The sequence below is a fragment of the Phyllobates terribilis genome, unplaced genomic scaffold, assembly GCF_046119375.1.
Source record: "Phyllobates terribilis strain yellow unplaced genomic scaffold, ASM4611937v1 Scaffold_1__5_contigs__length_1240528914, whole genome shotgun sequence".
In the NCBI taxonomy this organism is placed as follows: Eukaryota; Metazoa; Chordata; class Amphibia; order Anura; family Dendrobatidae; genus Phyllobates; species Phyllobates terribilis.
The window spans coordinates 882,228,604-882,255,743 of NW_027362761.1; the positions used below are offsets into that span (position 1 = coordinate 882,228,604).

Below are 27,140 nucleotides of genomic sequence, written 5' to 3' on the forward strand. Positions count from 1 at the left end.
TGCTCCCCCTCCCTTCACTATATACACAGGATCCACCAATCGCAATAGGCAATGTCTCAGCTTCTGCTGCTCCCCCTCCCTTCACTATATACACAGGATCCACCAATCGCAATAGGCAATGTCTCAGCTTCTGCTGCTCCCCCTCCCTTCACTATATACACAGGATCCACTAATCGCAATAGGCAATGTCTCAGATCCTGCTGCTCCCCCTCCCTTCACTATATACACATGATCCACCAATCGCAATAGGCAATGTCTCAATGTCTCAGCTCCTGCTGCTCCCTCTCCCTTCACTATATACACAGGATCCACCAATCGCAATAGGCAATGTCTCAGCTTCTGCTCCCTCTCCCTTCACTATATACACAGGATCCACCAATCACAATAGGCAATGTCTCAGCTCCTGCTGCTCCCCCTCCCTTCACTATATACACATGATCCACCAATCACAATAGGCAATGTCTCAGCTCCTGCTGCTCCCCCTCCATTCACTATATACACAGGATCCACCAATCACATTAGGCAATGTCTCAGCTCCTGCTGCTCCCCCTCCCTTCGCTGTATACACAGGATCCACCAATCACAATAGGCAATGTCTCAGCTTCTGCTGCTCCCTCTCCCTTCACTACATACCCAGGATCCACCAATCACAATAGGCAATGTCTCAGCTTCTGCTGCTCCCCCTCCCTTCACTATATACACAGGATCCACCAATCACATTAGGCCGTGTCTCAGCTCCTGCTGCTCCCCCTCCCTTCACTATATACACTGGATCCACCAATCACATTAGTCAATGTCTCAGCTCCTGCTGCTCCCCCTCCCTTCACTATATACACAGGATCCACCAATCACAATAGGCAATGTCTCAGCTGCTGCTGCTCCCCCTCCCTTCACTATATACACAGGATCCACCAATAACAATAGGCAATGTCTCAGCTCCTGCTGCTCCCTCTCCCTTCACTATATACACAGGATCCACCAATCACAATAGGCAATGTCTCAGCTCCTGCTGCTCCCTCTCCCTTCACTATATACACAGGATCCACCAATAACAATAGGCAATGTCTCAGCTCCTGCTGCTCCCTCTCCCTTCTCTATATACACAGGATCCACCAATCACAATAGGCAATGTCTCAGCTCCTGCTGCTCCCCCTCCCTTCACTATATACACAGGATCCACCAATCGCATTAGGCAATGTCTCAGCTCCTGCTGCTCCCTCTCCCTTCACTATATACACATGATCCACCAATCGTAATAGGCAATGTCTCAGCTCCTGCTGCTCCCCCTCCCTTCACTATATACACAGGATCCACCAATCACAATAGGCAATGTCTTAACTCCTGCTGCTCCCCCTCTCTTTACAATATACACAGGATCCACCAATCACAATAGGCAATGTGTCAGCTCCTGCTGCTCCCTCTCCCTTCACTATATACACAGGATCCACCATTCAGAATAAGCAATGTCTCAGCTCCTGCTGCTCCCTCTCCCTTCACTATGTATGACGCGCCCCCTGGGCCGCGTGGGGAACCCGGAACTGGGCCTTTCGTGGGACGCTGGGGGTTGTAGTCACCGTGGCGGCGACCCGGTCCCGTGGCTCAGGGTGGTCAAACCAGTGGCAGTTTATTTGTAAGGTTTTAGGTTAATTGTCCGACTACGCCACCCGTGGATTGCGGTCAGGGTGTACCGCCGCTGCGAGGCAGACCGCTGAGGCTGGTGTTGTATGCGCAGCAGAGAACGGGATGACTCCCCACGAGAGGAGCAATGAGTGTGGATGATGGGAGTGATGGTGCACGAGCGCAACAGGAACGACTCAGAGTCTTTGCAGTGCAGTTCAGGGTCTTTACTGATGATAATAAGGCAGACCCTCCTGGGAGTACTGGCTAGCATAAGAGGCCTGGTCAGTCTGTGAGCAAGCGGGAGCTCCCGTGGCCAGGTGGAGTGGTAGGCCTCCCCGTCTGTCTGCACTCTTCCTGGCTACCTTGCTATAAGCGGGTGATAGTAGCCCACGTCCCTGAGTGTACCGTGTAGTGCTCACCCGTATGGCTGGTGACTTGGGGCCTTCTGTTAGCCTCCGCTCCTCGATGGCGGGGCTGGTCCCTTTCTTGTGACTGAGCCTCCGGGCTTCTATGGCCAGAGGACCTGGAATCCCCTGCCGGCTGGGTTCTGCTGTTGGACTTAGAGATCCTTACAGCCTCGGACTCCGGTGTCCTGTACTTAGATTCTTCTGCCAGGGCGAGCTCTGCGCAGCTCCAGCCCCTGGTCTTCAGCTCCTGCTCCTACAGAGCTCCTTGCTGTTACTTTCCCTGTGTCAGCTTGTTCTCCTTTAACCCCGCCCCAGACCCAGTTTATAAGGGCAGATTCCTCCCCTCCCAGGACTGGGCAGGAGGTGTTGCATGTTTAAGGGCTCCTGACCAGGAAACCTCCCACTTGCTCTCAGACGTAATATTTCTATCACTGTGGCAACCAGACCCCTGGGGTGCCACATTCTCCCCTAGTAAATTTTAGTACTCCGGGACTAAACACATTTTTTAAAACATAATATAACAGGGTATAAACAACAACAGGAAAAAGTACATTTTGTCTTTAAGGTCACGGCATTTCCGTAACCGGGTGTCCATATCACCCAAGGTGAAGGTTTTTTTAGAACCGAGTAGGGGACCTGTCCAAAGCAAACCCCAAACGTTGGCCCTGGGCGTGGCTGCAAGGTGAAGCTAACTACTTTGGGCCACAAGGAGGCCACGCCAGACAGGTTTTTCTTCCGTGGCCGTTTTCGCAAGAAGCACCAAGTGTAACTATCTACAATGTAGTTCCGGTTATTCAGCGTCCATAACCTGTCAGTCCAAATAAACCTGAAGGGTAACTAGAGAAACATAATTAATAAACAGGCAGCAAACATAAACCATTTTCAACATTTGCAGTTTACAGTTAAATTCACATTATAGTTTAGATTCTCCAGTGAGCGGGCATCTGTCCTCTAGTGTTCCTGGTGGACCTACGTAACCCACTATCTGGTTCTGCACTACAGGGTGTAGGACGTGTTACGGGCAGGCCTGGCAGCTTTCTGCGTACTCTTTGGCTTACTAGGGGCACGGCAGGCTCACTACTAGCAGAGGGTTGATTCTCCTGGGCTGCTGGTATGGATTCTTCTGCCTCCTGGGCCGGCTGCTCTTCTGACACTCCCTGTTCTTCTGTAGGCCCTTTAGGGGCTGGCTGGAGAAAGGTGAGGACGGGTACCACGATAGCGTTGTTTATTTGTGTCCAGGACTGGGGAAAGTCTCCGAGTACTGTACTGATCATTTCTTCCCTTTCCTCTGCGGGTTGAGGGTTCTCTTGATCTTCGTCAGGGCTTTGCAGCTGCTCGGGACACTTTTTCAGGTGGTCTCTGGAAACAATGGCTGTGGTTTCTCCTTCATCCTTACTGATTATGCAGACTTTTGGATTATCATGGCTTGAGGGCAGTACTGTGTACGGGTCCTTCTCCCACTGGTCGTCCAACTTGTGGAGCCGCCTTTTTCTCTTCAAGACCTGCTCTCCAGGTACCAGGGGAACAGCGGGAGCATGCTGGTTCTAAGTCTTCTATTGCCTTTCTCTTGCTTGAGACAGACTTCGCTCGATGCTCTTCTGTACTTTCCGATACTGCTGCTGCCGTTCTGTATCCCAGTCTGCCTCTGGCGAGGTGTCCTCAGGTGTCAGGACTCCCATATCCAGGTCAATAGGCAGCTTACCAGGTCTTGCTCTCATTAGGTAAGCCGGGGTACAGTTGGTGGAACCTACGGGGATGTGATTATACAAGTCCACCAGATCAGGCAGTTTTTCAGGCCACAGACTGCGTTCTTCCAGGGGCAACGTTTTTAGCAAGTCTATCACCACCTGGTTCATTTTCTCACATAGTCCGTTGGTCTGAGGGTGATAGGGCGTTGTTCTTATCTTCCTGCAGCCATACAGATTGCAGAACTCTTGGAAGACCTCCGCTTCGAAGGCTGATCCTTGGTCTGTCAGCACTTGCTCCGGATACCCGTGTGGACGGCAGAAGTGCTGCTGGAAGGCTCTAGCTGCTGTTTGAGCCATTAAGTCCTTGACAGGGACCACCACCAGGAACCGGGAGTAGTGATCTACGATTGTGAGGGCGTAGACGTACCCAGATTTGCTTGGAGCCAGTTTCACATGGTCCAGAGCTACCAGCTCCAGTGGCTGCCTGGTGACGATGGGCTGCAGAGGAGCCTTCTGGCTGGCACGGTCCTTCCTTCTTAGGTTGCACGGGCCACAGTCTCTGCACCACCTCTCGATGGCTCCTCTCATGCCTACCCAGTAGAACCGTCCCCGCAACAGGAACTCCAGCTTCTTCCATCCGAAGTGTCCTGCTCCGTCGTGGTATGCCTCCAGATCCATAGCCGCGTCTCGTCTTGGGACCACTACCTGCCAGGTCAGCTCATGTGTTCGAGAGTTGACCATTCTCCGGCACAGCTTCTCCTTGTAAAGAAACAGTTTACTTTTCTCCTTCCACAGTTGCTTGGTCTCCTCCGGAGCGTCTGGGTCAAGACGGGCATCAGCCTGTGTCAGCATTTCCTTCACCAGACGGACTGCGGGATCACTGTCTTGTGTCTCCGCCCAGCTGTAGTGGGGTAAGGGATTGAACGTAGCAGAGCGCCTGTCCCTTACACGGTGGGAATACAGGGTAATCCCATGACGGTGGAACGCAGAGAGTTCGACTTCTTCCAGTTCTTCTGGATCTTCCCCTACGTCCGGTAAGTTTGGCATTCTGGACAGGGCATCCGCGTTGGCATTTGAGCGTCCCGCCCGGTATTTGATGGTGAATTCATAGTTGGACAGGCGGGCCATCCATCTCTGCTCCAGGGCACCAAATCTTGCAGTGTCCAGGTGTGTCAACGGGTTGTTATCCGTGTACACGGTGAACTTGGAAGAGGCAAGGTAATGCTTGAAACGTTCGGTCACTGCCAACACCACTGCCAGGAACTCTAGCTTGAATGAGCTATAATTCTCAGGGTTTCTCTCTGTGGGCCGTAGTTTTTGGCTGGCGTAAGCGATTACCCATTCTTTCCCCTGCTGGATCTGGGACAGTACGGCTCCTAGCCCGATGTTGCTCGCGTCCGTGTGGAGGATAAAGGGCTGGCCGTAGTCAGGGTACGCCAGGATTTCATCCCCCGTGAGGGCCATCTTCAGCTGGCGGAAGGACTCCTCTTCCAGCTTTTCCCACCTGAAGGGCGGCTTCTGGTTTTTGGCCTTCCTGGATTGACCTATCAGGAGGTCCTGCATAGGAGCTGCCATTTTGGTGAAACCGGGAATGAATCTTCGGTAGTAGCCTACCATCCCGAGGAACTGCCGCACTTCCTTTATGCTGGAGGGTCTTGGCCAGTCTTTAATCACGGTGATCTTATCGGGGTCGGGAGCCACTCCGTCAGCACTCACCACGTGTCCCAGGTACTGCACCTTTGGTTTCAGCAGGTGACACTTGGAGGGTTTCACCTTTAGGCCGTAGCTTGCCAGAGCGTCAAACACTTCTGCCAGGTGTTTCAGATGGTCCTCGTAGGTTTTGGAATAAACGATGACATCGTCCAGGTATAACAGGACCGTCTCGAAATTCCGGTGTCCCAGACAGCATTCCATCAACCGCTGGAAGGTTCCTGGTGCGTTGCAGAGCCCGAACGGCATACAGTTGAATTCGCTGAGACCCATCGGGGTGGTGAATGCAGTCTTCTCCTTGTCTGCCTCTGCTACAGGAACCTGCCAGTACCCGCTAGTAAGATCCAAAGTGGAGAAGAAGTTAGCAGATTTTAATGCAGCTAAAGATTCTTCTATTCTAGGTAACGGTTACGCATCTTTGTGTGTGATACGGTTGACCTTTCTGTAGTCTACACACATTCTCATTGTGTTGTCCTTCTTTTTCACTAGAACTAGTGGAGCTGCCCAGGGGCTACAGCTGTCCCTGATTACCTCAGCCTCCTTCATGTCCCACAACATCCCCTTTGCATGCTGATAGTGTGCAGTGGGTACAGGTCGGTATCTTTCCTTTATGGGTGGATGGTCTCCTGTGGGGATGTGATGTTCTACCCCTTTTACTCGCCCGAAGTCTAGCGGGTGTTTACTAAAGACTCTTTCGTACTCCTGAACCACCCAGTAGACTCCCTGTTTTTGGTGTGAGGGAGTGGAGTCAGTACCCAAATGCAGTTGCTGACACCAGTCCTCCATTTGTTTCTTAGAGCCGTTACCTTCCTCTGGTTGAGAAGGAGGCAAGGGTTCTACGGCCTTTATAGAATTTTGGTTTATGGTGAACAATTTGGCTAGCGTGGCATACCGGGCAGGTGTACTTCTCTCTCCCCGATATTTACGATTCGGACAGGTACCCTCCCATGACGTACATCGACCACTCCCTGTGCTGTCAAAATGGTGGGCCTACTGTCTGAGTAGACAGGCTCTACCATTGCTTGGTAGTCTCTACCTCTTAGACCAATAGCTGCCCGGCACCATATCATCATCTCACTTTTCGGGGGCATGGCAATAGGGAACGGGTCACACATTCTCACGCTCCCAATCTCACCAGCAGAAAATTCCACCTGTTGCTGTTTCATCAATGCCGGAATCTCTTTCTGGAGGACTCGCTGCTGGCTGGAACTGGCGTTCATGGCAACATGCTGTAAAATGCTAATTATCTCTGCAAGACAATTTTCAATCACATTAGTACCCAAGGTCATTTTAGGGTGACTGTCACGACGGTCAATGTCCACAATAATCAGTCCTTGTGCCGCCAGTTCGACTTTACCGATTTTAATGGTTACCTCTTTGATTCCCACCTGCGGCACGGGCTGACCATTGCTGGCGATGATACTCAGGTCGTCATCTGGGTAGCGGGTTATGTCCGAGTCATTCCAGTACCGCTTAAAGAGCACATAAGGGATGGTAGTTACCTGTGACCCGGTGTCTAGTAGGGCACTCATTGGAATGCCACCCAGTACCACAGGCAAGACTGGACGTCCCCCTACATATTTATCACGCCAGTTTGATGGGCCTGATGATCTTATGCCTGGGGGTTGGCCCTCTGCCCCAGGTTGTGCCCTTTTAAATGACAGTACCTTGCCATATGTCCGGGTTGATTGCAGCGGCGGCAGATGGGTTGTCCGTCCTCTTTGTATCTGTTGTTGGGTCTTCCTCTGGACGATGGGATCCTCCTCTGTCGGTACCACGGGACGTCCTCCGGACTGGTGGCCAGCTTGATCCTTCCTGGAGGAGAGACCTGTAAAGACTGCACAGTTCGGGTTAGCGCGGCTACGCTTTTAGTTAGCTCTTGGACCTGATGGTGCAGGTCTGTAGCCAGGTTGTTGTCCAAAGCCTGCGCACCAGCTCCTATAGGCTCTGCAGACAAGGGCGCCGCCTCCTGGTGATAGGTAATAGCAGGGCGCCGGTGGGTTACAGCGCTACCCGGTGCCGGTTCTCTGAGCACCCGGATGGCTCTGTCTTTGAACTTTGCAAAGTCTAAACCAGGGTTCTGCAAGGCCATTGCACGTAACTGGGTTCGGTGGGCATTGGACAGCAGACCCTCAATGAATTGCTCAGTTAATAGTTCATCTGCATTCCGCACACTGTCAGGGTCTGCCTGTTTAATGCCTCCCAGGGCCTCTTGCAAACTCAAAGCATAGTCTCTTATACTGTCTTGGGCCCGCTGCTTGCACCCATAAAATCTCATTTTGATCTCGGCTGAGGTGCGGGTATCAAAAGTGTCCTTCAGCCGGGCTAAGATCTCCTTTACGGTCTCCTTGTCCCGGACTGACCAGGACTTTACTTCGCGTTGGGCTGCGCCGGTTAGCTGGCCTATCAATATTCTTACTTTCTGGCCCTCCGTCAGGGGGTATACCTTAAATAGGCTGTACAGTCTCTCTTTAAAGTCGCTTAGGATATGCGACTCCCCTGAGTATTGGGGCAGCCAGGCCGCTCCGAGGATGTAAGGCATTGTAAACGGCATTACTGCGGCAGCGGCCGCGCTGGTGGTAGAGGGTCCCTCCGTGTCCGTCATCTTGCTCCCCCCTAGTTAAGTGTGGCCTACATTCCGACGATCCTCGTCTGTAGGCTGCGGCTCCGCTAGTGCTGCTCCGGACGAGGACCTTGCGTCGCGTCCTGGTGACGTCAGCGTCGCTCTCTCTCCCTTCCAGGACCATGCGCAGCATCGGTGCGTAGGGCAGAGCTTCAGGTCTCACGCGCTTTCGGCGTCCACGCCCCTCTTCTTCCCGCGCGGCGTCCCGAAGATGGCGCCTGATGGTGGGAAAACGAGCGCGGATGGCGGGAAAACAGCTGCGGATGGCGGGAAAATGGCTGAAGAGGGCGGGAACCTTCACCACGGCAAGTATGACAGTCTTTTGAAGGCGCGCAGTACCCGGTGGTTGCGGGCACGAAATCCTGCCGACTACGCCAAAGTTGACGCGCCCCCGTGGCCGCGTGGGGAACCCGGAACTGGGCCTTTCGTGGGACGCTGGGGGTTGTAGTCACTGTGGCGGCGACCCGGTCCCGTGGCTCAGGGTGGTCAAACCAGTGGCAGTCTATTTGTAAGGTTTTAGGTTAATTGTCCGACTATGCCACCCGTGGATTGCGGTCAGGGTGTACCGCCGCTGCGAGGCAGACCGCTGAGGCTGGTGTTGTATGCGCAGCAGAGAATGGGATGACTCCCCACGGGAGGAGTATAGCCTCAGGGCAATGAGTGTGGATGATGGGAGTGATGGTGCACGAGCGCAACAGGAACGACTCAGTCTTTGCAGTGCAGTTCAGGGTCTTTACTGATGATAATAAGGCAGACCCTCCCGGGAGTACTGGCTAGCATAAGAGGCCTGGTCAGTCTGTGAGCAAGCGGGAGCTCTCTTGGCCAGGTGGAGTTGTAGGCCTCCCCGTCTGTCTGCACTCTTCCTAGCTACCTTGCTATAAGCGGGTGATAGTAGCCCACGTCCCTGAGTGTACCGTGTAGTGCTCACCCGTATGGCTGGTGACTTGGGGCCTTCTGTTAGCCTCCGCTCCTCGATGGCGGTGCTGGTCCCTTGCTTGTGACTGAGCCTCCGGGCTTCTATGGCCAGAGGACCTGGAATCCCCTGCCGGCTGGGTTCTGCTGTTGGGCTTAGAGATCCTTACAGCCTCGGACTCCGGTGTCCGGTACTTAGATTCTTCTGCCAGAGCGAGCTCTGCGCAGCTCCAGCCCCTGGTCTTCAGCTCCTGCTCCTACAGAGCTCCTTGCTGTTACTTTCCCTGTGTCAGCTTGTTCTCCTTTAACCCCGCCCCAGACCCAGTTTATAAGGGCAGATTCCTCCCCTCCCAGGACTGGGCAGGAGGTGTTGCATGTTTAAGGGCTCCTGACCAGGAAACCTCCCACTTGCTCTCAGACGTAATATTTCTATCACTGTGGCAACCAGACCCCTGGGGTGCCACATATACACAGGATCCACCAATCAGAATAGGCAATGTCTCAGCTCCTGTTACTCCCCCTCCCTTCACTATATACACAGGATCCACCAATCAGAATAGGCAATGTCTCAGCTCCTGCTGCTCCCCCTCCCTTCACTATATACACAGGATCCACCAATCACATTAGGCAATGTCTCCGCTCCTGCTGCTCCCCCTCTATTCACTATATACCCAGGATCCACCAATCACAATAGGCAATGTCTCAGCTCCTGCTGCTCCCCCTCTCTTTACAATATACAGAGGACCCACCAATCACAATAGGCAATGTCTCAGCTCCTGCTGCTCCCCCTCTCTTTACAATATACAGAGGACCCACCAATCACAATAGGCAATGTCTCAGCTCCTGCTGCTCCCCCTCTCTTTACAATATACAGAGGACCCACCAATCACAATAGGCAATGTCTCAGCTCCTGCTGCTCCCCCTCCCTTCACAATGACCCTTGCAAACAGTCATTTGATTCTTAAATACAAAATGTAGGGTATTGATTATATAGCTTATGTCTTCACATTGGCAGTGGCCCATGTGAAAACTGTAAGATTTCTGATTTCTTATACATTTTTTCTCATGACCTATCTTGATGTAAAAATTAGGCATATGATTTTAAATGTATATTTAACTGTTCATATTGTAGAAAACAGCTATGGTGCTCAATTGACGGGGGGACCCCCAATGCCTTATCCTGGTGCATTTCCTGGAAGCCATCAGCAAATGTCTGGCCCACCCCAAAAGAAACTTGACCCAGATTCTATACCAAGTCCAGTAAGTCATTTTGTTATTACTACTGTATAGATATTTGTAGTAATGGGTTTGCAGTGTGTATATTGTATGCAGGTATTTGTTCAGGACTCTTTGGAAGGCTGCGTTCACACATACATGTACATTTTGTGTCTGCAAAAAAAGCCTATTTTTTCATCCAAGTAATGGTCTGTTTTTTTTTATCCATTTGTGTTCTGTGTGTCTCATTTATTTCTCATTCTTCAACAAAATCAGATGTAGTCTCTAAACAAGGCTGATGTCAAGTAAATGATGGGGAGGATGTTGAGGGTCTGCAGCTGTAAGATCACAACACTGGAAATTTCAATTATCTCCACCACACTAATACCACAATATATTGTACATCTTGGTACACAAACAACCCAATACAGAGCAGGAGCACTCATGAGCAAATGTGCAGTTTGTCCATATTTCCACCAGAGTTAAATGGCCAATTGGCAAGGGTAGAAATAGAAATGGTTAGACTATTGTACAGAGTTTTTTTTTTTTTTTTAATTCTTGGATACAGCCATAATTGTGCATCTTATCACTGAAGCAGCTTTGCCTGTTTTCAAGAACTTGACTGCAACACTTGCATTGTAGGATGAAAAGCACTTTTTTGCATGGTAGTGATGCATGTAGCTTTCTATGTGATCATGAGTTTGCACCAATGATGTTCAATATGAAAGCAGTGCTCTCAGAATGATCACCACGGGACCGAGCCATTAAGACTGGCCCAATTTATTTGTAGGCTCTTAATGAATTTGGTGCATCTTCTCAGTTGTGTAGGCCTCCTGCACCTCGCCAGAAATGCTACTCCAGTTAGGGACTGGAGTTGTATTTCTGGTGTGAAAATGCTGTCACTTTTGCTGAATTTAAAGGGAACCTGTCACCGCAAAAGACGCTATTAACTTGCAAATGTGGGGTTAATGTGCGGTTAATAGCGTTGTTAATCTGCCCAGTGCCCGCACTTACACTTTATTCCCCACGGCAGCGTTCTGTTTTCAGTAATGGGGGCACAAGTTCAATCACCACTCTGAGTATATAGTATATACAGCGGCAGCTGTAACTGCGCCCCCGGCCCTGACTGACACTTGCCCTGCATTGGGTTGGCTGTCAGTCAGGGTCGGGAACGTGTTTACAGCCGCCACTCTCTATACGTAGAACAGTGGCTGAACCAGCGCCGGCGCTGCCCCCTGACTGAAACTAGAGCGCTGCTGGGCGGAAATAAAGGTAATTTTCTCCCCACAGCGTTGGGGTAAGTGCGGGCACCGGGCAGGTTGATAGCGCTATTAACCTGCAGATAAATCCGATATCAACTTTTTTTTAACAGATACAAGTGATTGACAACGATAAGATGAACAGAGCTGGCCAAGTGTATACCACTAATGTCAGAGGGCAAGTCCCTCCTCTGGTCACCACGGATTGTGCCATACAGGATCAAGGTAATCATGTGCAGGTAGTTAAATATCATCTCACATTGACGTCTGATTTGGAAATTGTTTTAATTTTGCTGGGAGGGCTATGAGAAATGTAACAGGCTGAGTTTATACAAGTGTGGTAACAACTCTGGAGCTGAGTTTCTCAGGTTTCCTTGTGGTTTTCCAGAACAGTCCCCTATTAAAGTATAGTATTTCCTAATAACAGAAGTAAATCTGCCATTTGGGCAATGAAATATTGCTTTGGACAGGTTCTGTGATCTCTATGAAGAGAACAACTCTGTTGTAAATCATATAGTAAGTATTGTGGCATGCTGACTGCTTTTGTTAGCAGTTCCTTGGCTTGTGGGATATGATTTTGATATGCATTGGTCATAATCGAATGTCTTCAATGTTGCAGGGAATGCCAGTCCACGTTACATTAGATGTACAACGTATTGTTTCCCTACCTCCTCCGACATGGCTAAACAGTCTCAAATTCCACTTGCCGCTGTCATCAAGCCTCTAGCTGTGGTTCCCCCAAATGAGGTAAGAGAAACTTTTGCCAGATATATGTTCAAATTATTAAATAAAGCTGGTGTGACCTCATCATCCAGTCACGCGAATGTTATCTGAGCGTCGAAGTAATAGAAAACATTTTTGCTTTAGGATGTGAAAGACTTAGCACATGCAGTTTAGTAAGTATACAAGAAAATCAACAATAATTAATATAATATATTTATCACTGATCTTTGTTGATCCCGAATGCATAAAAATCCTGGTTTCCTGTGTCGGCATGTCAGCATGTCATCAGTGGAGTATGTGAAGGGGGCTGACTGCTCATTTAAATGACTATGCCGACTCCAATCTTTGTCAATGCAAGGGCTCCTGTTGTCCTAATATTAAGTTGTATAACTTCCCTTTTAAGCTCTTTTAAAGGAAACCTGTCACCAGTTTTTTCATGTGTGAACCAGAACCAGCACCTTCCTCAGTGCCTGTGCTGCATTCTAGAAAATTGTATATCATGTCCTGACTGCCCTGTATATCCCCAAAAAAACCTTTTGAAGTGTTACAGCGAGGTATGAAAATTCGGATGTTCCGGTCCGATGGGTGTCATTGCAGTGGCGCCTGTCTCTCCTCTCCCCTGCTAAACTCTATCCTCCCACTGTGATTGAAGTTTATGACGTGTCCTGCGTCATCCACATAGCTGAACAGAATCTCGCGCCTCCACAGCGACATCCCCGCCTCGTGCAGGCACACTTTGCTATGCCCTACTGCGGGCAGAGCCTAAAACCTGACTGCGCATGCACCGGCGCACGTCTTTTCGGCTCCTGTTTTCTGGAATATTTTCCCCCATTTTGTTTTGTTTCCTGCCTCCGGAATTAAACTGTCACGCAAGGTGTGGGAAAGACTTAGTGCAACACAAAGGGAAGAGGGAAAGGAAGCCCAGACTCTAGGGAAAGGGAGGAAGTGGAGACCTCCTAGGTTGATCTAGCGTCACCCCGTCTCCCCTAATGTTCCTGTGTTGGCTCTTCACCAATTGCCGCACACGTGCCTCGCCCTGTCTTTCCCTGGCGTATGGCTAAGGCTAGGGCAGGGAGGAGATGAGCACTAGTCGATCTCCACTAAACACTATAGACAATAAGGGTAAACAAACAGGGGGAAATTCCTTAGCTTTAAACGAACTCCAGACAAATGCTTACACATCCTCAAGCTCCAGAGAGGACGAAGTACTGCTCTTGCTAAAGCTTTCACAAGTAGTAATGGATATCGCAGGCACCTCCCTCTGAAACACAGCAGGTATTTATACACCCAGGGAGGGTGTTAATTAGCCAGCGGGAGGTAGCCGCTGGGTCCTAGAGACAGCCTCTAAGAAGATGTCTGTAATGCCAAACGTAGAGATCTCTTGCAACCAACTGCAGGGCGACTGTCTGTCACCTCTGACACACCCGTGACATAAACTTCTCTTCTGCAATTTCTGGTGGCAGGGAAAAAAACAATATGGACGAAATGGTTCCGGTAGGCAGAAGCTGGGCCATGCGCATTTAAGTTTTAGGCTCTGCCCGCAGTAGGGCAGAGCAAAGTGCGCCTACACGAGCCAGCCATGTCCCTGCGCAGGCGCAAGATTTCATTCAGCTATGTGGATGACACAGGACTCTTCATCCACAGGGGAGAGGAGGAAGAGGAGGAACAGGAGCAACTGCAATGACTCCCATCAGACTAGACCATCCGAATTTGCATACCTCACTGTAGCACTTCACAAGGCTTTTTGGGGATATACAGGGGGGTCAGGACATAATATACAACTTTGTGGAATTCAGCACAGCCTCTGAGGAAGGTGATGGTATTGGTTAAAACATGAAAAAACTGGTGACAGGTTCCCTTTAAGTATCATTTTAAACTGGATAACCCCTTTAAGGGCGTAGACCATTTGCCACATGGATGTCACATACCATTATTTCTTAGAGTTTAGTGTTATTAGGTTTAGGATTGTTGCAATTTATAAAACCTTTGTCCATAATACATGGAGGTCCCCCATTGAAGGGTAACATAAAGCAGCTAAACCACTTGGAACATGATCTGCCATTTATTTTAATGTAAAAGTTTATATCCTAAGATGTCTGGATTCACCAGTAGAAAAAAGTGAGACAGAATTTACTGACTTCTCCCCACCAAAGTGCAACAAATGAGCATAATTCTTAAGGTGGTGTGTGCTGGGATCTGCAGTGCCTCAGCCATCCCCTTCAATCTGGTCACTTACAATGGAGCTGAAATTGAAAAACTAAACAGAAAACCAACACAACATGCACAAATGTACCAATGATACAAAATATGGGCGATTATTAATGTGTCCATTATTGTAACTGATAACTGTGTCTTCTGCCAAACTGTATCTCCGCAGCATGTTATACAAGTACACGGACATTCAGTAATATGACAGGTCTTCACTAATATATTTGCTGCTGTGTAAATGTCTTATTATCCTGGAGATCATATTCTGGCAAACACAGAGTCTTTAGTCTGCCTCTGCCAGACTGGGTTTTGTTAATCAAGCTTTCTGTCATTATTAGCTCCTGCGTGCCTCCAGCTATCTAACCTGATATGATTATGAGCCCACAAAGCCAATTACTGTTCATGCAGGTATAACTGAGCCCTGGACGGATTCCTTACATCAGTTCAGCCTCAAAAGTCTTATATGTCTGCAATTATTCGGGGCTTTAGACACATTCAGTGGTGTGGTTTAGAACTGTAGCATTGTATTTGTGTAGTATTGTTACCAAAGCAGTTCTATCAGTGTGTCACTTGTTCAAAAAAATATGATTAAACATCTTGTAAAAATCCCTGAGCTCCCCTGATTCTGCTGCTCTTTTCCGTTTTGCGCTGCATCATTCCATTACAGAGATATTCACATTTTTTATTTTTGGAGCTCAGCATGAGAAACCTCTGCTTGCAGTCCAACTGGGCTTTTCTTCAGTCTTCTCTGGGAACGTGAGCTTTATCCCCTCCCTCCCAGATGCTGCCAATCACAGCTTGGCATTGTCTGAGATTGCTAGTTCAGCTGCTGAACTGTGATTGGCAGCATCTGTAAGGGAGGGGTGAAAGTGCACGTCCCCAAAGAAGGCTTTGAAGAAATGCCCAGTTGGTCTGCAAGCAGATATTTCACATATTGTGCTTCAAAAGCAGGTCCCCTTTTGAGTTGTTTTTTTGTTGTCATATTTTTTATTTTTAGTAACAGATCTACAGTAGTTGTCAACTTTTGGACATTGAAACAAGGGCAGGTATACAATGTGGCCTTTTTTGGTGCCCCTTATATTGATTACAGGAACAATACAACCACCAACCACATGGTCCCTTAATAGTGACCCGCGCTTCTCAGTGACATCACTGCAGTCCTGACTAGCTGGCTCACTCTGAGTATGCCGGAAGCCTATTTTACGATGTAAGCTTATGGATCCTCGTTCTGACACCCCATAGCTTACATTGTAAAAGCCACTTCTGGGTCACGTCCTGGAGAGTCTGCAGAGTGGTTACGTCATAGACAAGAGGAGCAGAACAGAGACACCAGAGAGAGCAGTGGTAGTGTGAGTGTATTAACATACTCACATGTATTACAAAAAAAATAGATGGAAGGGCTTCTTTAACAGTCACTCACAGAAAACACTCTCTGGGGGGAATGAATTGTCACAAATCAGCTTCTTTTTTGTCTTATTAATGTCTCTAGAAGACCACTTCAGAGGACATGGATATCCTATTGTATGTCCTGTTCTAGCAGACTCCAACTATCTTAATATTGCATGGACCACTGGTCATCTGAATGGCCACCATGTAATGCTACATTTTTTGTGCTTGGTTAGCTAAGGCTTTCTCCAGAAAAATCAGCTGTTTACCAAGGCTGGCTGCGGCAGCCACATTCTGAAAATGGTGGTCTCTGATCATACAACCCCTTTAAGAACAATAGCAATTGATATCAGACTGTTGCATTTAAAGTGATTGCACATTGGCTAATGCAATATATGTAAAATGATGCATTTTGATGACCTGGAGTTGAAGTCTTAGAGAAAAGGAAAGGATCTGATGACCGATTTCTTTCTGTGTTTTCCATGTTTTCAATATACATAACAGACATGTATGGAAAAGCAAGCTTTTATTTGTACTGTAGGTCACCTTTGCAAGTAACTAAATATACAGTTACCATTAGTGAAATATGGAATCAGAGGGGATAAAGGACTCAGTTTACTTGCCATTGGGTATCTGGTATCACACACTGGAGACAGTATATTGTCAGACTACCTCCCACTTCTGAATGAGATGTATGTGATGACAAGTCAGAAAATCTATCCGAAATGTCGAGCAGGTAAAGAGGTCATTTCTCTGCCTTTGTTAAAGCAGATAAAGGAGCAAATAAATACAACATTTGCTTAGCAACTATCTCTGACTGCAGATCCTCTATGAAGTGTGGCATGTTTCTTATAATTAGACTAGTGATGGAGGATCCATTCTTCTTACTGAGAGGGCAGCCCTTGTGTTATCTGGCTGCAGCCACAGCCGGATGAACAGTGACTGGTGACAAAGATGCACATGAGTGAGAGCTTCTCCTTCAACCCTTCATGTGATGCGCCAGCATGGAAACCAGATAAGGTTTCAGAGGTTTTCAGTGATTTCATTTGAACACCTCTTAGTAATGTTATTTCACTGACTCTTTTTGTGATTTTACTGCAGTTTTAAATTGTGCACCTGTAGCCTGTGTTTGAGCGCTGGGGAGGCTCATATGATATATCACCTAAAGGTTGCTCTCAGTGGGAAAACATTATAATTTTACATTTATATTTATATTTAATTCATACATTTTAATGGCTGACAAAAATAAAATGAATGATGGTACAAGGCTAGCTTTTGGGACAACTTAGGTCCCTTCCTCAGGCATGGTACTATGTCCGTAAAAGTGGCGTAATACTCTGACAACATTGTTAACAGATATGCTATTTGTCAGCGGCCAGCTGAGAATAGGTTTGAACCCACAACTGCAATACTTTAAATGGAGTGTAATATTTCACACGCTCACAATGATTGCTGGATTATTAGGGCAGTCATATGGGATAACGTCTGATGGCTATGGTTTCAGGCTGCCGAATAATAGCATGGTATTTGTCAGCGACCAAGTGTCAATTGGTTCAACAAAACACGGGTGGCTGACTTTAAATGTAGTGGAATATTTGGCACACTCCACAAAATTTCTGTATTATGGCAGTCATATGGATCACATGCAACTGATCATTGAAAAAAGTTCCTCTGCTTCCACAATACAGTAATATGAATAAAACTAAAAAAATCTGTCTGTATTCTGCGAACAAGCAAATGGAGCTGTAAAATGGTGTTCACTGGCACACAGCTACAATCTATAAATAGAGGACAATATTTTCCACGTTCACTACAAATGGCTGGATTTGAATCGCAGTTATATGTGATACGTCTGACAGAGAACCACTGTTTTAAATAGCAGGCCTGTAGTTTACGAATACTATTCTTCACAGAGACCTAGCGTGAATAGCTTGACTGACACACTGCAACGAAATGGAAATGGAAGGCAGAAATGGCTGATTTTGGAACGCTGTTATATGTGATACATCTGACAGAACCTTGGTTTTAAATAGTAGGCCTGTAGTTTACTAATGCTATTCTTCACAGAGACCTAGTGTGAATAGCTTCACCGACACACTGCAACAAAATGGAAAATGAAGCCAATATTTTCCACGTTCAGTTCAAATTTCTGGATTTTTATCGCTGTAATATGGAAAAAATCTGTCTGTATTCTGAAGTGCTAACAAGCAAATGGAGCTGAAAAATGGTGTACTCTGGATTGCTTTCACTCAGAAGTTGAACATGCAATGGACCCACTTGTGCTGTATCATGCACTGCAGTCTGTCACATACCCTGCCTGTCTTGGTTTTTAAACAAATAACCAGGATTAAGATAAAAAAAATTGCCCTGGCCCCTGATATCTGGGGCTATGTCTACAAATATCTGTAAGAACAGCAGCAGGAACGTGCTATGGACCCTCTTGCACTATATGCATTGCAGTCTGCCACATACACTGCCTGCCTGCCTGCCTAACTCCTGCTATCACCACTGAATATATGCAGCTGGATTAGTCCTCAGAAGGACTGTTAGTTCAGATGGATATTAAAGATATATGTTGCGGAATACCTATACTAACTATAAACAAGCAAATATCTCCCTAGCTCAGCAGCACCTCTCCCTACTCTGCTTTTTTCCGGGGTAGACTGTGACAAGCACAGCGGCGCCATATCTTATATAGACCTGATGACACTGTGCAGCCAGCCAATCACTGTAATGCCCACAACCACCATGGCTGCGGCATTACAGTGCGTGGCAAGCAATCCCTGCATGTTCGTTGGCTCTCTAAAGAGCGCCAAACATGCAGGAAGGGGACCCGAGTTCCTGCCCGAGCAACCTGGAAATACTCGCTGAGCTTGTCGAGCACCGAGCAGTGGCGATCACGTTCGCTCATCACTAGTCCTCTGTTCTACACCCAGTAATCAGTAGTGAGCACTGCTGCATGTAACCAGTGTCCCCGTCTCACTGTGCAATGTACACGACACCCGTACATTTCATGTGTCAGTATGTGACCTGCCCACAGTGGGGACACCCTTTGTGGGCCTTGTACGTTGATCTGGGGGCATATATGGATCTATTACTGCTGCAGTGTTTACATGTGACGACACTCAGATCAGTGGGCATCGGAGGGAGGGTATCCTTTATAATGGGTAACGGGAAAGCCCTTTTTATGGATAATAAGGCTTGATAAAATAAAACAAGGTAGCAATGGAAAGGCTAATTCATAATTTAGTGTAAGTTGGAGATGGAACAGATTTTCATTGGTTACAAACAATCATTTTGTCATTGATTTATTATTAGTTGTTTCATCCAAAGTATGTGCGTCTATCGCAAAATATTACAAATTGAGCAGCAAGTCTCAGCAAAGCACATGAAATGAGTTGTCTGCATCCTTTGTCACATTCTGTTAATGTTCTTTTTATTGTATCAATTATTGGGCATTTTAGTAGTTTTCCTTCAAACTACACCTTGTACAGATATCCATGTATACAGAAGTGTGGTCTTTTTTCAGGCATTCCTGTCTCTCTATGCTATGACTGGGACAATGCAGCGTTGGTTCTCTAATTACTGGTTATATGGTGACTCCTAGAGAGAACTGTTGGAATAGCAGTGCATTGAGCTGTAACATATTGTAGCCGTGATTGTTAAAACATTACAGATTAATGGTGTAGAAATGGAATTTCTAGCTTGCACTCTTATCAGAAAGTTGTAGACAAAATCTTTTGCCATTCCAAAGGCTTTAGCCGAGCCAAATTCTCCATCAATGAGAACCAAGTTCAGTTTCATTTCAATAAAACCCATAAAGCATTTCTAAATGGACGATTTGCCATGTGAATTACCATTTTTGGTTTACATTGCATTGATGCTCAGCACATGTAAATGTTTGTACAGAGACATATTTACTTGATGTAGTAAAATGTTTGCATTGATGTAACTAGACTGTTCCTTTATTTTTTAGACTCCTCTCTATCTTGTAAACCATGGGGAAGCTGGACCAATCCGCTGTAACCGGTGTAAAGCTTATATGTGCCCATTCATGCTGTTTATTGAAGGCGGAAGACGATTCCAGTGTGGATTTTGCAATTGCGTCAATGAAGGTAAATCTCCTCATATTTGCAATCATGTTTCACTCTGCGGAGGACCAACTACATCCATTCTCTGTATAGTTGTATGGATGACATCAAATGCTACCTATACCAGAGCTGACAAATACACGAAAATAACGGGATGGTTCTTACTTGATGGTGACCTCCATTTAAATGGTTTTATGTTATTTCTGAGGGTGAAGCATCTTTTATCTCCTTTACTTTCCTGCTGTCACTGTTTCAGCACTCTTTAAAGAGTCTCTCCTCTAATGAAAATCAATAGGCGCGAAACCGCCGCGGAACCCGGGTCGGAAGAGGAGGCTGCTACTCCTTTCATCCGACTGCTGCTCTGGCTGATAACAGCTAGAGCAGCGTGATGGGAGGAGCAGCAGTCTGCTCTTCCCAGCCCGCGTGCCCACGGTAGTTAAAAAAGAATAAAAAAGAAAATAAAAAAAATAAACCTGTATATTCACCTGTCCGACGGCCCCCGGTGTCCTCCTGGTCTCCGGCAGCGATACACTGCAGGGCGCGGGCTACGCCCCACAGTGTACTGCCAGGACCTGCAGTGACGTCACTTATCAGTTGATGGTCATGTGACCACCAGCTGATAAGTTCCGGCAGCGATCAGCGATCACGCGACCATCAGGTGATCGGTGACGTCAGTGATCACCTGATGGTCACGTGACCATCAGCTGATGCTCACCGTGAACCCCAGTGACCTCCTGCAGCCTGTATACTGACGGGGTGATTTTACACCCCTGTCAGTATACAGTGCTGTTTTCTACAGCTATGACATCAGTGATTTCTGATGTCACAGCTGTAGAAGTGACCCAGATCGCCGCGGGACACTCGGCGGTACGTGGACTGCATCGTTGACGGCGAACAGGTGAGGGATACGGTTGTTTGTTGTTTTTTCCAGGAGATCGAGGGCTCCGCGGAGGCGTGTAATAAAAAAAATTGTAGAACCGTGTGTGTTTTATTTAAATTAAAATACTTTATTCTGGCCATGTCTTTTATTGAAAAAGCACCGACCATTTTACTACGCAGTTAGTAATGGGGGCGTCTTATAGACGCCCTCCATTACTAACCTGGGCTTCACGTCAGCCGCCAAAACCCCAACCCCATTACCCCACTGGCACCGCTTCAGGGCAGTGGGAAGAGCGAGGCTAAGCTCCAGATTTTGCGCATCTTATGGATATGCCATTTCTGGGACTGCTGATGGGTGATATTAATAGCTGCGGAGGGGGCTAGTATCCATGGCCCCTTCCATGGCTATTAATATCAGCCCGCAGCTGTCTAGTTTAGCGTTTGCTGGTTAGATTTTATAGGGGGACCCCACGTCAATTTTTTTTCTGAGGTCCCCCCTGTAATCTAGCCAGTAAAGGCTAAACAAACAGCTGTGGACTGATATTAATAGCCAGGGAACAGTGTAGTGTTGGCTAATGGCCCCTTCTGCGGCTACTAATATTAGCCCCCAGCGGTTGGCTTTCCCTCTGCTGGTTATAAAAATGACGCAGGAGCCCATGCCATTTTTTTTTTTTATTTTAGGCTCTGTGCCCATAATTCAGACGTAGCAGCGCTTTAGACGCAAATTTTTGCTGCGTCCAAAACATTGCATTCTGTTGAACGCAGGTAAATCCACATGTGTTCACTGAACCATGCGGATTTACCGCATTCAATACGTTCTAGTGGTCAAATTTTTGTTGCGGAGACTAGCGACTCCACAAGAGAATTTGACATGCTGCGGTCCTGAAAGACGCGCCACATGTCAGTATCCACAGGTGATCCACAGCCTCAGATGCACGCATAGTAGACGTGGGATTTCTAGAGATCCCATCCACTATGCTGTAACATCTGGGCAGTGCGGGTTTGACGCTGTATAAACACACAGCGTCAAACCTGCAGCTGCTCCTTTTTGTGGCCACGTACCCAAACTCACCCGCAGCGTGTCAATTTCTGTTGCGGACATGCTAGTCTCCGCTGCACATTTTGACTGATTGAAGTGTCATTATATGCTTTGGATTCACATGTACTGACCACAAAAGTGCGGCATTAGAATACTGCGTTTTGGACGCAACATAAATACGTTGTGTCCAAAGCGCTGCAAAGTGCTGATTGTGGGGGGGGGGGACATAGCGGCTAACGAACCAGCTGTGAGATGTTATTTAATGGTGAAGGACCATGTTTGCCCAATGGCACATTCCTAGGCTAAATTTAACGGCTCACAGCAGTCGCATAAATTACATGAATAGAAATGCTAATGAAGATTTGGGTAAATAGGACTAGCTGACACCCAGCTCTTTTGTTTGGTGATGTCAAGGTGGCAATCAGACCTTTTCATGACCAAACTTTAATTAAAGTAAAGAAACACACAGACACAGTGTAAACAGTTTATTTGAAATACAACAGGCCCATTCTTTAATCATTTAAATGAACCAATATACTCACCCCAGTTCTTATGGTAATGCAAGGGCTTAAGCAATGTCCCACCAACTTTATTGAGCTCCAAAAAGCATTCATTGATGTACAAAAACGCTTAAAAAAATGCATGTAAAAACGTGTCAAAAATGCATGAAAATCCGCATGCTTTTTTTTCTGCCAGGGAGAGGCAAAAAATGCTCAGGAAATTTCTGCTTCAAATCCTGAACGTGTGCACATACCCTCAAGGCTATAAAGTGACCCCAACACATTCAGCACACCCCGATTTCTTAACGCCCTGCATCACTCATTAAACACACGGGGTTATGAGTCCCCAAAATATGTTACTGTCTGACGATTAAAAGGTCACACACTCTCTGAAAGGCTATGGATTCTTGAGAGCACACAAGGATCAAACTTATTAAAGATTTTAAGTTTGAATATAAAAATATACATTGCTTACAATAAAAGATAAAAATAAAACAACACACAAATATGCAAAACAGTTATGAAATAAAAAGGGAGAAACAACAGAAATACCTAAACGTTTCCATCTATAGGTATCGTCTGTTTCCTTGAGGGATGGAGAAATTAATTATGGATCACATCAGCACCCTATCCTGCCCCCACATGTGAACAACTTCTTTTGTGATACCCAACTTTTTATAGTCCTGACCATAGGCTCATATTTCCAGGATCACCTGATTGGACTATTTAAAAATTGCTGTTTGGTGATTGGACCGTGAGCTTAAGGGCCTTGCATTTCAAATAGCCTGTGTCTCCTCCACTCCTCTCTAATCAGACAATAGGAAATATTCTGCCTAGTACAGACCATTTGCTAACCTCTTTGAAGCTCAGGGTCCAGGAGCTAAGGTGCCATGTTTGTCACCTCCAGCAAAAGCCCCTTTGTGTTTGCAATACTGTTATATCCAGTTTCACCCTTTTGTCAACTAAATGTAACTCTACTGCTGTTATGCTTTCCCTTATTGATTATATATTTCCTTCACACTATTATTCACTGACCACAAGCAAAGATCCCCAATGTGGTGTGGAATATGCACACAAAATATATTAAAATATATTAGAACTTTTCACTTTATTAACATCTAAACAGGCTGTTAATTCTCCTCTGCCCCCTCACACTTTTTTCATTAACTTTGGGATAATAAATAGGCTTGTAGGAATTTTTGTACATATTCATTAATCGATGCCTTTAGCGAGTACAATGTCTTTAATTTCTTTTAGAAAGACAGTCAATGTAAAACATTCTTCTAATAATGATACAAGCCCAGGGCTATTTTGTGCCCGTTCTTACAAAGCGCATTGTTTTGCTATATTCGCTTCATGGATTTGGCCCCACTATTATTCAGAAAATGGAACATTGAATAGTAGTAATGTAACTGTACAATATAGTATGGAAACACTGCATCTGGGAATATGCTGAAATGGTGTGTAAAACGTGATGGTTAGATTTACCTTCTCACTTGGTAATACGTTATGAAATGACAAGCATCACGTCAAAAATAGAGCAAGAAGTGGGAAAGTTATAAGCAGCCTTGTATGACTACTCCATTTCACAGTAGGTCATTAGACGGGACCCGTCTGATTAAAACAACCCCCTTCTCAATCTATTCTCCCTACTTCCAAAATTTGGTCAATGGGGTCTTGCTATTGGTAGATACCCGACATAAGTTCACACCTTTTTTTTATTTTTCTTCTCCACATTTTTTTTGTCTTGCTACAGTTTTTTTTAATCCAGCCATGCACTGACTGGAACTGCTTCTCTTTGGTGTGGCTGTGACGTTAGGTGGTATTGATGATGTTGCTGCACGCAACTGCTTTTCCAGGTTTGAGGCGGTCAAGAACGCAGTCAACTCTTTGCGATGAATTTTGAAAAGAACTTGCAGTATATTACCGAAGGTCTCCTCACAGTAGGAAATTCATCACTGCTTATGTTACATTTATAGAACTCAAAAAGCGTGGGGGGGGGGGGGGGTCTGCAGTATATATCATATAGGATATACTGAGACTGCTCTATATACATCACATAGAAGACATTGGGGCTGCAGCATGTGCATCACATAGGATACACAGGAGACGCTGGGGGCACATACATCACAGGAGGGGATGGGGCACATACATCACCGGAGACGCTGGGGGCACATGCACCACCGGAGACGCTGGGGGCACATGCATCACAGGAGACGCTGGGGGCACATGCATCACAGGAGACGCTGGGGGCACATGCATCACAGGAGGGGCCTAGGGCCTATATACAGTGCTGGCCAAAAGTATTGGCACCCCTGCAATTCTGTCAGATAATACTCAGTTTCTTCCTGAAAATGATTGCAATCACAAATTCTTTGGTATTATTCTCTTCATTTAATTTGCTTGCAAGGAAAAAACACAAAAGAGAATGAAGCAAAAATCAAATCATTGATCATTTCACACAAAACTCTAAAAAAGGGCCGGACAAAAGTATTGACACCCTCTGCCTAATACATGGTTGCACAACCTTTAGCCAAAATAACTGCGAACAACCGCTTCCGGTAACCATCAATGAGTTTCTTACAATGCTCTGCTGGAATTGTAGACCATTCTTCTTTGGCAAACTGCTCCAGGTCCCTGATATTTGAAGGGTGCCTTCTCCAAACTGCCATTTTGAGATCTCTCCACAGGTGTTCTATGGGTTTCAGGTCTGGGCTCATTGCTGGCCACCTTAGAAGTCTCCATTGCTTTCTCTCAAACCATTTTATAGTGCTTTTGGAAGTGTGTTTTGGGTCATTGTCCTGCTGGAAGACCCATGACCTCTGAGGGAGACCCAGCTTTCTCACACTGGGCCCTACATTATGCTGCAAAATTTGTTGGTAGTCTTCAGACTTCATAATGCCATGCACACAGTCAAGCAGTCCAGTGCCAGAGGCAGCACAGCAACCCCAAAACATCAGGGAACCTCCGCCATGTTTGACTGTAGGGACCATGTTCTTTTCTTTGAATGCCTCTTTTTTTTCCTGTACACTCTATGTTGATGCTTTTTCCCAAAAAGCTCTACTTTTGTCTCATCTGACCAGAGAACATTCTTCCAAAACGTTTTAGGCTTTCTCAGGTAAGTTTTGGCAAACTTCAGCCTGGCTTTTTTATGTCTCGGGGTAAGAAGTGGGGTCTTCCTGGGTATCCTACAATACAGTCCATTTTCATTCAGATGCCGACGGATAGTACGGGTTGACACTGTTGTACCCTCGGACTGCAGGGCAGCTTGAACTTGTTTGGATGTTAGTCGAGGTTCTTTATCCACCATCCGCACAATCTTGCGTTGAAATCTCTCGTCAATTTTTCTTTTCCGTCCACATCTAGGGAGGTTAGCCACAGTGCCAAGGGCTTTAAACTTCTTGATGACACTGCGCACGGAAGACACAGGAACATTCAGGTCTTTGGAGATGGACTTGTAGCCTTGAGATTGCTCATGCTTCCTCACAATTTGGTTTCTCAAGTCCTCAGACAGTTCTTTGGTCTTCTTTATTTTCTCCATGCTCAATGTGGTACACACAAGGACACAGGACGGAGGTTGAGTCAACTTTAATCCATGTTAACTGGCTGCAAGTGTGATTTAGTTATTGCCAACACCTGTTAGGTGCCACAGGTAAGTTACAGGTGCTGTTAATTACACAAATTAGAGAAGCATCACATGATTTTTCAAAGGGTGCCAATACTTTTGTCCACCCCCTTTTTTAGGTTTGGTGTGGAATTATATCCAATTTGGCTTTAGGACAATTCTTTTTGTGTTTTTTTCATTGAAGACAAATTAAATGAAGAGAATAATACCAAAGAATTTGTGATTGCAATCATTTTCAGAAAGAAACTGAGTATTATCTGACAGAATTGCAGGGGTGCCAATACTTTTGGCCAGCACTGTACATCACAGGAGGGGCTGGGATCCTATATACATCACAGGAGGGGCTGGGATCCTATATACATCACAGGAGGGGCTGGGATCCTATATACATCACAGGAGGGGCTGGGATCCTATATACATCACAGGAGGGGCTGGGATCCTATATACATCACAGGAGGGGCTGGGATCCTATATACATTACAGGAGGGGCTGGGGGCCCATATACATTACAGGAGGGGCTGGGGGCCCGTATACATTACAGGAGGGGCTGGGGGCCCGTATACATTATAGGAGGGGCTGGGGGCCCGTAAACATTACAGGAGGGGCAGTGGCTTCCACTGCTGTTGTCTGTGGGACTGGAGCACGTTGACTTCACCCCAAAAATTATCCTGACACAGGACGCAATCCTTTATTCCATGTGCCGCAGAGTTCAGTAGTGAATTCTGCATGTGCATGCACGCAATGTCTGTGGCAATTAAAGGGTCAGCTACTGGCGTTTTGCCGGCAGCCGACCCAAGAATCAGTCCAGGTGCCAGAGAAAACGATGCTTATAGCCCACAGGCCGGAGGTTCCCCACCCATGCATGTGGCGGACCTTCTGAGAGGAAATCAAAATAACACTAGTATGTAACAACAATATTTAGGCACAGGAGTCCAGTTTCACATTGCTCGGTTTGTGTGATCTAACTGAGAAAAGTAATATTGAGTTGTATGACAAACCCATCAGGATGCCATTAATAACCATCAGTATGTCCACGTTGCCAGTGAGATTTCATGGAGCCGCCCCATAACTGTGATGGGACCCTGCATGTGAACAAGACCTATCAAAAATGTAAACCAAACATTTGGGGCATGAAATATGACTATTACTGAAAGTGTGAAGCACAGTCAACTTTGGCTAACTTCTCCACAGAGGGACAGGTTCTCCAATATTACTCTAAAGATAAGGATTAAAAACTTTTCCAATGAAAGTAAAA

The 27,140-nt window shown here is 46.6% G+C and overlaps 1 protein-coding gene across 2 annotated transcripts in view; it reads left to right on the forward strand.

Annotated features, from left to right (window-relative positions):
• Nucleotides 1–27,140, forward strand: part of SEC24D (SEC24 homolog D, COPII coat complex component) — a 132,773-nt gene that overhangs the window by 52,862 nt on the left and 52,771 nt on the right. For both annotated transcript variants that reach the window (XM_073639814.1, XM_073639806.1), the window contains 4 exons: nucleotides 10,093–10,220; nucleotides 11,548–11,659; nucleotides 12,054–12,181; nucleotides 19,728–19,866. In XM_073639814.1, the coding sequence (XP_073495915.1) occupies nucleotides 10,093–10,220; nucleotides 11,548–11,659; nucleotides 12,054–12,181; nucleotides 19,728–19,866 (507 nt within the window). The remainder of the gene's footprint in view (nucleotides 1–10,092; nucleotides 10,221–11,547; nucleotides 11,660–12,053; nucleotides 12,182–19,727; nucleotides 19,867–27,140) is intronic.